This window comes from Cavia porcellus, unplaced genomic scaffold (genome assembly GCF_034190915.1).
Source record: "Cavia porcellus strain 051 isolate PalLab524CR breed Dunkin Hartley unplaced genomic scaffold, mCavPor4.1 scaffold_17, whole genome shotgun sequence".
NCBI classification, from domain to species: Eukaryota; Metazoa; Chordata; class Mammalia; order Rodentia; family Caviidae; genus Cavia; species Cavia porcellus.
This window is the reverse complement of record NW_026947500.1, coordinates 25894716-25904705: the sequence shown is the minus strand read 5'-3', so window position 1 is coordinate 25904705 and position 9990 is coordinate 25894716. Positions and strand designations below refer to the sequence as shown.

At 49.4% G+C, this 9990-nt stretch overlaps 2 protein-coding genes across 3 annotated transcripts in view; one reads left to right on the top strand and one right to left on the bottom strand.

The window, feature by feature from the left end:
* The window catches only part of Rad9a (RAD9 checkpoint clamp component A), a 65225-nt gene that overhangs the window by 28925 nt on the left and 26310 nt on the right, over window positions 1–9990 (bottom strand). The window lies entirely within an intron of this gene.
* Window positions 8056–9859, top strand: Pold4 (DNA polymerase delta 4, accessory subunit). 2 transcript variants are annotated; one of them, XM_013150824.2, is made up of 4 exons: window positions 8056–8376; window positions 8562–8651; window positions 8888–8999; window positions 9449–9859. In XM_013150824.2, exons 1-4 carry the CDS (start codon window positions 8337–8339, stop codon window positions 9471–9473), a joined length of 267 nt encoding a protein of 88 aa, XP_013006278.1. In that variant the 5' UTR covers window positions 8056–8336; the 3' UTR covers window positions 9474–9859. The 2 variants fall into 2 exon arrangements, with proteins under 2 accessions (XP_013006278.1, XP_003468150.1); XM_003468102.5 differs by having other exon boundaries at window positions 8063–8325.

The following is a 9990-nucleotide window of genomic DNA, read 5'->3' as shown; positions in this document are numbered from 1 at the left end:
GTTACTTGTTCTTTTGCTTTTGGCCTTTCTTCTTTACCTACAACACTTCCAGAAGCACACAGGAGAGACAAGGGGCAGGGGCCACCACAGCATGTACCTTGCTGAGGAGAAGCATATTCAAGAGAAAGAGAAGTAGTAAGAATGTGATAGATGCTATTTGAGGGGTGACCTAAGCTCAAATCCGTTCCATAGGCTGCTAGCTGAATGACCTTAGATGAATGAAATCTTTTTTTTTTTTTCTTTAAAGCCAGTCAAATTTAGCAGTGGGGTGTGGTATACCAACTTTAGTGACACTAATGTTAATAAGTTCTGATAACCTACTGCCATTGGGCCAGCCGATGAATGAAATCTTCTAGCCACCCATTTCTCCATCTGTAAAATGGGAATAATTAAATATCCTTATAAGATGGCTGGAAAAGGTAACAGAAACAATAAAGGTAAAGATGCTTGGGCTGGTAGTGGTGACTGTAATTACAGATTGTAATGACAGATTATTTAGGACATGTCTCTCATGCCACTGGGTAAATTAATGGGTTCACTGATCCCACATAACACATGTATACTTTATATGGGTCTCCCAAAATAAGGCCTTAAGCAAGGAAATGACAGATAACAGTAATGTCAGTCAGTTGACAAACTTTATAAAAGATTTAATTACCTACCCATCACTACTAATTGATACATGAGAGCAAAAAAAAAAAAAAAAAAAAAAATCCAGAAACAACTTGGCTCCTGCCCTCACAGAACTTGCAGCCTGTGTAGGAAGAAAAGATTTCCTGGGGCTGGGGATTTAGCTCAGCGGCATAAGCGCCTGCCTTGCAAGCAGGCAGTCGTGAGTTCGATCCCCGGTACCGATAAAAAGGAAAAAGACAAAAAAAAAAAAAAAAAAAAAAAAGATTTCCTTAAATAATGAGGTTTGAAAGTAGGCAGTGTAGAGGAGGAGGTACTCAGAAGTCCACAAGCCAGTAGAAAAAAATCACAGAGTGTAGGTGCAAGAGCTACTAGACCTGCTTGTGGGCCAGCCAGTCTCTGTGGAATGTCCCAGTATCACTTGGCCCAAGTGGAACATGCATCACTTACATAGGCTGAGACATCTGTCCAGGCATGGCCAGGGATACCTGCAAGCCCTCTCCTAGCCTAACAAGACAGAAAGAAGAAAGTGTTTGAGCTGTTACCATGCATGGGCAAATGTGTCATGGCCTGGTCTATGCAAAACACTAAGCAAGGGGCTGTAAGGAAGACAGCAGACAAGGATGGTGGGTCCTGTTCTCATGGAGCATATACATTACTACACTGCTTAATGCAGAATTTTGGGGATAGACTCTGACTCTTTGTTTTCTATTCCAGTACCTCATTCAGGCTCCAGTTTAAAGGTGTTCTACACAGGGTGAGGTGATGCACACTTGTAATCTCAGCACCGGGGAGGCCAAGGCAGGATTGTCATGAGTTTGAGGCCAGCCTGGGCTACACAGTGAGTTCAAGACCAGCCTGAACTATATAGCAAGACCTTATCTCATACATTCCCCCTAAATAAAAAAATGTTCTAAATGTTCATGGGGGCTGGGGATTTAGCTCAGTGGCATAAGCATCTGCCTAGCAAGCATGAGGTCATGAGTTTGATCCCTGGTACAAAAAAAAAGTTCCCTTAGTGTATAGAATAATCTAGAAAAGACATGCTTGTAGTCCTGACTACCTAACAGCTGGGGCAGAAGGATTAAAAGTTGAAGACCAGTTTGGGGAACTTGGTGAGATCTGGTCTCAAAAAAACAAAAAACACAAAAACAAAAGGTGGGGTGGGCTTGCCTAGCCTACATGAAGCCTTGAGTACCGTCTCAATGCTGGCCAAATGTGGTGGTCCATGCCTGGGATTCCAGCACTTGCGAGTCTGAGGCAGGTGTATCACTGCAAGCTTGAGGCCAGTCTGGGTTACATAGTGTGTTCAAGGTCACCGTGAACTACACAGCAAGACCTTGATGAAAAAAAAAAAAAAAAGAAGAATGAATACCTCCTCCAAATGCTAGGGTACAAGGCAAAGCATCTAGTGAAATGAAGGCCCTAGGCTGGAATTGCTAGAGGAGAAAGCAATATCCAGGGCCATCACCATATTTCCAGTCCCTGGCACACAGAGAGTGCTCAGTGTCACTTTTTGCACAAATGCACCAGAAGGGATTTAATACCAGCCTGGGAGGAGGCCAGAATCCAGAAAGGTGCAGAGGAGGCAGGATGGAGGTCGATTATGCCTGTTTGCTTCCTTTTCATGTGGGTAGTGTCTTCAGGGTAGGATCCAGGATTGTTCATCTTTGCATCCTGACAGCATTTTAGCACAATGCCTAGTACTGTAATGTCCTTGTTAATTTGATTTAAACTGATTTAATGAGTTCAAAACAAGAGTGTTTTAGAAGTTGAGAGAAGAATTGGAAGGAGGCAGTCTCAGATGCCCTCCAGGAACTGGGAGAAGACTATGGAGATAAATCTACTGGCTTTGGTGGTTAGGAAGTCACAGGGTAGGAAAGTGGATGACAGGCAGACACAAAAGTATGAGACCAAGAAGGATATGGTGTGAGAGGAGGAAATAACATTTCCTCTGAGTTTGGTGTAAAGAGAAGATATCAGGCAACCTGGTCCAGACCCCTTTTGTCTCTCTCAGACAGAAGCTTTCTTTCTCTCAATAAATATATTCTACTAAAATAAAATAAAATAAAAATATAAAGAGAAGATATCTAAACATCTATTGTGGAGTGAGGTGATAGTGGCTGGAGAAGACTGGAGAGGTAAGGAGACAACGAGAGGAAAAGCCAAAGGCTTGCTGGGCAGCCATAAAGGAGAACCAGAGAATGCCAGCAGACTTATTTGGGTGAGGTAGTTTGAGGGAGAATCTCACTATGTAGCAGGCTTATCTTGAACTTGCTTACGTAGCCCAGACTGGCTTTGAACTCATGGTGATCCTCCTCCTGAGTGGTGAGATTACAGGTGTGTGCCACCATGCCTGGAGAACAGACCTATCTTTATTAGGAGCCCATTTGGCATGAACTGTGACCTTTCCTACTAAGCCTGAGGTGGCCAAAGGCAGTAATAGAGTGAAGAGGGCATTTTCCAAGGCTGAGGACCGGTGAGGTAGGAACAGCAGAGTATTAAGGGATTCTACAACACTAGGAACTGTTATGTTGACTGAACCACTGAGCCACAAGGTGCAGGCAGGATAGGCAGTAGAGAAAAACAAGAAGGAAGCTGATTAGAGAGTGATACATGCAGGGAGTATTGGAGTTCTCTGTCATAAGGGTGCAAAGGGTGTGCCTTGGAGCACGAGCAGAGAGGGCACTTAAGAGACTGAAGTCCCCCCTCCTCCATCCAGGTTACTTAACCACTGAGCTACAACCCCAGCTCTTCTTGTGCTTACCTAGCAAGCACTTGAATCACTGAGCTAAATCCCTGGCCCCAGGTTTTTGGTATTGATTTTTTTTTTTGAGATGGCCTTGAACTCACTATTTTTCAAATCTATTTTATTTTAAAGAGAGAGGAAAAAGAAACAAAATTTCAAAACAATAATTAGGGGTAACAATGGTATATACATTGCACATTATTATCTTCAAATCAGTTACTCTGAATATAAGATATCTGCATTTAATTGTCTGAACAATACTAGCACAAACCTTTTAGAGCTTGAATTCTTCAACTCTCCCCCAAATAGCTCATAATCACAGCAACAGGGGTATAGGTCCGTCCTCTGAGTTGTTGCACTGTGTTCCACAGGGTAAAATTTCTGTAACCATTGGACAGGAAGCCCTTGCTAAATGATAGGTCACTAGTGTTTTTGGTGCACCTGTCATTGGTTCTCTAAATACAACTGCCTCAAGAGATATGATGAGTTCTCTCAGGCTACCTAGGTTTTACCCCTTAAGTATGGCTTTAGCTGGGCGTTGGTGGCACACTCCTGTAATCCCAGCACCTGGGAGGCTGTGGCCTTAGAGCCAGGAGTCTATGTATCCAGAGGTCAGATATTAATCAACATTACCTGAGGCTCTGCAGTGTGTGTAGGGCATTATTTCTAGAACGCCTCTGCCCTACTCCAGGCTAAAAAGGAGGAAGAAGGGAGAGAATGTAGATTAGAAACCGGTCATTTTGGTGTCTGAAAGTACACTTGAGTTTGAGAAAACAAACACAACCCTGTCCATTGGGAGAGGTGACAATTGCCTGGAGGGTAGCAGTGGGTACAGAGGAGGCAGAATGGGAGGTGGCAACCATCAGACCTTGATGCAAAACTGACCCAACATCTAGGATTTAGGATGTGAGGAGGCTCATTCCAGCGTGCCCCACCACTCATCACATTACCACAGCCCAGGCCCGGTCCTGAGAATGGGGAAAGCACCCAGAGGCCCCTGTTCTCTTTAGCCTAAAAAGCAGGGGCTAGTGATGCAGGCCTGGCTGCGTGCTCTGATGGGCAGCTTCCTCTTAGCTCCCACTTCTCTGGAGCCACAACTGTTGATGCCTTTGTCTCTTCAACTCTTGAGCTCCCTGACTCAGCCTGGTACACAGCAGGAGACAAAGCTCTAGTCAGTGGGTGGTGGGGCCTGTGAAAACACTCTGAAGTCCCTTGGACTCTCAGCCTCTAGGTTCCTTGGCCTAGACCTCACTGGTTCAGGGGTCACCTCTATGCTCTTCCCAACTTATCCTGACCTCCCAGGCTGGCTGAAGGGGGAAGCCGGTGTTAGTTAAGATCTTCTTTCCAGCTAGACAAAGTCTGACACCTGGTGGCCAAGGTGAGGAATGGCCTCTAGACCCCCTTTCAAATCTTCCAATATTTATCCAGGACTAGGATGGCCTAGGTAAATGAAAAGGGGACCAGAAAAAGTGCAGAAGATGGCAGAGGCAGGGAAGAAGGCACACTAGAGACCAAGGGGGAGCCTTTCCTTTTCTCCAGCTTCTTCCTTTTAAGCCCACCAAGCCAGAGAATCTGGATCAGGATTGAAAGAATCTGGTCCACAGGGTACAGAATGGGGCCAGGGTGTATGTTCAGTTGGCACTTGAGGGTGTTCATCTGGCAGCCCAGAATCCCCTGATACCCAGCTCAGGGTGGGTGGCAGTGTCAGAGGGACTGAGGAAGGGGGATGCTCCAGAGAGGAGAGCAGAGCTGAATATGCCCTACAGCCCTCTGGGGCACAGGCAGCTACTTCCTCCCCTTTCCCAGTTTTACCTGGCTCTCCTCACAAGCTCCATGATGAGCTAGGGGAGAGAAAAAGGCCTTAAGAGCACGTGCAATTGCTACTCCTCCATCCTGCCTCATCATCTAAGCTCAGCCTGAGCTAAACCAGGGCTGATCCCCCTTTCCCTAGAGCAGTCAGCAATGGTCCTCAACCCCCAGGAAGGCACTGGGTTTCTCTTTCAGTTTTTCATTCCTGGGATCCTCAGAACTTTCAACTTGGCCTTGAAGCAAAAACATGAGGTATTCCCAACATGCAAAGCTTACTCTTAAGGGTCCCTTCACCAGTCTGTGGTGTCAGGGCTGAAACAAAGAACATATATGTGAGCATCTGAGCACTCCCCAAAGGAGAGAACTTGGCTCCATACTCAGAGCCTGGCCTGGACTCCACTCAAAGGCCTGGACTGTGATAGGCCCAGGAAGCCGCTTAAGCAGGAAGGGAAGAGGGTTCTAGACAGAAAGGATATCAGGGAGGAAAGGGGTTGGAGAGTAAATGAGGAAAGACCTAAGGTGTGACAGGTTGAGGGCCCAGACTGATTTCTGGAATCCCTTACGGGTCCAGATGCTGAGTGAAGAAGGATCTTAGAAGGTCAGGCATGGTTCCAAATTCCCTATATGCCAACTATTCCACTGGGGTGCAGTACTACTGTCATCTGACTAGGAGAGGAGAACATGCTGGCTGGGGAGTGTCCCTTCAACCCCAGGCCAGAAGGCCAGTCTTAGCAGTTCTGTGCTCATGCTGATCACTGTGTCTGTCTTTCTGGGGCCCGGGTGAGGAGCTAAAGCTCACAGGAGACATCTTCTGGGCTGAGTGGGAGAGATTAGCTTGCCCTGAGCTTGACAGAGCTGGGGGAAACAGGCAGGGACAGAGGCTGGTCACTGAGGCATCCACAGAGTAGGTCAGGGTGCCAGTGGCTGCCACGGGGAGAAAGAAATAGGCCGAGGCAGTGGTGGGAGCTGCTGCGGCTGCCCAGGGCATACCCCATTTCACGCTCCCTGGGCGGTGGCAGGCCCCACGGCTATCAGCTTTCAGGGGTGGGAGGAACCAGGAATGAGGAGGGGTCTGCCCCACCCACTGCTCTCTATTCCCTCAAGGCTCTGTGGACTCAGGTGGTAGGTGCCATACACTTGTGAAAACAGCCCAAGAGCCCCTCACAGAGGCTCTTCAGGGATGGGCGGTCTGTTGCACAGCCTGGGTGCTGTGTCTCTACCAAGCAAGCACTCAGTGCCTACCTAGACCCAGCAACTTCCCAAACTGATGGAAGGGGCCTCTCTACTGTACTGTTCAACTCAGCAGAGACCTTTCCACCTGGATGTGCGTTCTGCTTAGCCTAAGAGGCAGATGGGGAGATTAGACTACCAGAGCCAAAACAACAAAGGAGGGAGGGGCCCTCTGTGCTGTACACACACGGCTTCTTCCTTCTTAGCCTTGGCACCTTGATGAAGCTGATGGGTTGAGTTAGACAAGAACAGGACCCCTAATACACAACTGCTCTTCCCCTCTGGTGGTCTCCTCTCCAAACCATTCTCCTCTATTCCAAGATCCCAGACCTGCAAAAAAACAGAAAGGCAGAAGCCTTTGAGCAAGCACTGGCCCATGTACCCCGGAAGGAAGAATCGGATGGGATTTCTAGAGGGTGATTAGTGCTGGGCTGGTCCCAGTGCTGGTTCCCAGACTCCTACTGGCCAGCACTTTTGCCTGCTGCCAGGAAGTTGGTGAGGGGGAGGTGAGAGTAGGGGTGAGTCAGCGATGACAAGAGCCCTAGAGACAAAGGTCATGGGTGGAGAACTGAGACACATTGTTTACAGCAGCCCACCTCTTCCAAAAGGCCTTTGATGCTAATCCTCTTGTGGCTCCACGGAGCTCTGACCCACCCTTTCTCTCTTTTCTGTTAGGAATTACAGCTCACACACTGACAACTGTGAAGCCCCTCTACCTGTAACCTGTGAGCACAAAAAAGATTTTGGGGTCTGATGGGGGCCCCACTAAGCCTGTTAGCAATAGTATGTCTATGCTTCCTACTTTCAAAAAAATTTTTGATGTCTATTTTGAGTATGTGTGAAAGGCTTAGAAAAGTACTTGGCATGTGTAAGAGCACTATGAGGGTTAAGGTGATTGATATCTTATGCTTATACGCACAAGAGAGATATGGCCAGTGAAGAACTAGGGACCCAATCACATTATGATGGGGGACTACACATCTTCTGGCCTCCTGCTTGATATAGAATCTTCCTTACTAATCGGGCAGGCTGGGGCAGGCTGGGGCAGGCTGTGGGAGGGCCAACAAGGCAACAGCCTGACTGGACTAGGAGTGGGCAGTGTCTCTGGGCGCAGACTGTGAGAAAGGCGCTTTCAGAATGCATAGGCTTCTCCAGCCAGGTCTCCTGGAGTCAGTGAGGGTGGGGTAAGAGCTGGGAATGGAGCTGGGTTAGGCCAAACTCTTTCGGACCTCCAGATCTGCCCCCACAGTGCTCTGCAGCCAAAGGGTCAGAGTGGAAGGTTCCAGCTGGGCTCAGGGGAGTTACAAACCGGCCACGGGGATTAGTGAGGTTGAAAAGAACATTTGCCTAGCAAGGGAAAACGGGAAGTGAGAGGCTGAGGATAACGCTCCGCAAGTCCCCGGGGACCTATGTAGACCAATGGGGGTAAGAGTAGGTGGTGAAGTCTGGGGCATCTTGACAGGTCTCCCACCCTGGCCTAACCCCTCCTCCCCCAGAACACAGCTGGGCAGCTGCCCCGCCCTTCACCCTGTGGCTCCCGCTATTGGCTAGACTCAGGGCCCCGCCCCACAGAGGCGGCCTGCCATTGGCTTAGGGCTGTATGAGTGCGTTCTTGTGGGGGCGGGGGACAAGCGTCATTCTCTGGAACCTGGAGATTTCCTCTTTCGCTTGTCTGGGTCATCTTGTCTGCCCGTCGCTGGCCCATCTCTCTCTCTGGCCCCATCTCTCTCTGTGTCTCAGCAGCTGTCTCTCGCACGCCCGCTGGCCTGTTTCTTCCCCGCAGTCGCCTCCTCCTGCCTGGGTGGCCACCATGGGCCGGAAGCGGCTCATCACAGACTCCTACCCGGTTGTGAAGAGGAGGGAGGGACCCGCTGGGCACAGCAAGGGGGAGCTGGCACCAGAACTAGGTCTCTGAAGCATGGGGGTGGCAGAAGGACTGGAAACGCAGGGACCACATAGTAGGTGGGGGCCAGACGGAAGGGGAAGTGAGCACGTACTCTACTTCTGACCCAAGGTCTAAGGTCCTGTTGCTAAAGGACAGAGGCAAAGGGGTGGGGAGAGAGCCAGAAACAGTGGCACAACTATTGAGGCCAGGGCCAGGGCAAAGGCCTGAGCAGGCCTGAGGAGCAGCGTGTCATTGCAGGGGAAGAGCCCCAGCCCCCCAGCGAGGAACATGCAGAACTGGAGCTGCTGCGGCAGTTTGACCTGGCCTGGGAGTACGGGCCCTGCACAGGTGAGAATTCACCCTGCCCACCAAGCGCATCTCTGAGCCAGTCTTTCACCCACACATCTGAAAAATGACCCAGTATTATCCACAAGACACTGTTAATGTCTGACTCAGGCACTGCTTCTGAGGTTGGGGGCTGTGGAGGCTCTTGAGGACCCACACACACACACACACACCTTCTCTAGCCTGGACTGTTTTTCAATGCTCCTCGAGGCTTCTGAGTTTTCTTTGCACCCTGGCAGGGATCACACGGCTACAGCGCTGGCATAGAGCAAAGCAGATGGGCTTGGAGCCACCCCTGGAGGTGTGTCAGGTGCTGAAGAGCCACCCTGGAGACCCTCGCTTCCAATACAGGTCAGGACAGGCTGGATGGCTTTCAGGGAATACATGGGCTTCTCTAGGCACTGCTACCCTGCTGGCCTGGGTGGGGGCTCCCTTGGCCTAAGGGAGAAATGGACACAGGTGTGGGGGTCCTTGCTGAGCAGGCAAACAAGGTTCTCCAAGGTGCCAGTTTCAGGAAAATATGTTAACTCTTATCTCTGACATACTGGTGGGGGAAGGATGCATCTAGGGTCCAAGGAACTATTTAGTACTGAGGGGTTTGCCAAGACTATAGACAATAGCTAATAACTAGGGGTGGTTGGGCCAGGGATATAGCTTAGTGATACAGTGCCTGCTTGGCAAGTGTGAGGTTCTAAGTTCAATTCCTGGTACCAAAAAAGAAAAGAAAAGAACTGGGGGTGGTAAAATGCCATCACGGGACTTTTAACTGATTCTTTTTTTGGTATTCCTATCTTCCAAAGCCTTTGGCATCTCTATCCCTTTTGAGGTACCACCAGGCCATCCTGCCCTCGACACACTTGCTCGCTACTGAGAACTTCAGGAAAGAAGAAAACAACTAGTTTCTGCTGTTCAGCTCAGTTCTGCTATGAAAGACTATTTGGTAGCTGAGTCTGGAGGTATCAGCCCCTCCATCTAACCAGCAGACTCCAACAGCCTCCTCCGAGGCCTGTGCACCTCCAAGATGGACAGTGGTCACTGGGAATGAGGACCTGGCCATGACCTATGGTGTGGCAAAGCCTTGTGCAGAGCAGATGAATCAGAAGGCAAAGATGCACTTCCCACCAAACACTGGCAATCTGAGGGCAGGACTGGCTGAGCTCACAGGGCAAGGGGTTCACTACTGCTTACAATAAAGTACATTGAGTCTGAAATCCCGACCTCCATTCCCTTGATGTGGCCTTGCTTTGGTTGGCAGTCTCTGCCAAGTTAGTGGGCAGGACAGCCAGCAATACTCCTCTTTTCCAACCCTAACTGACCCAAAGTTATCTCTAGAGCTGATCAA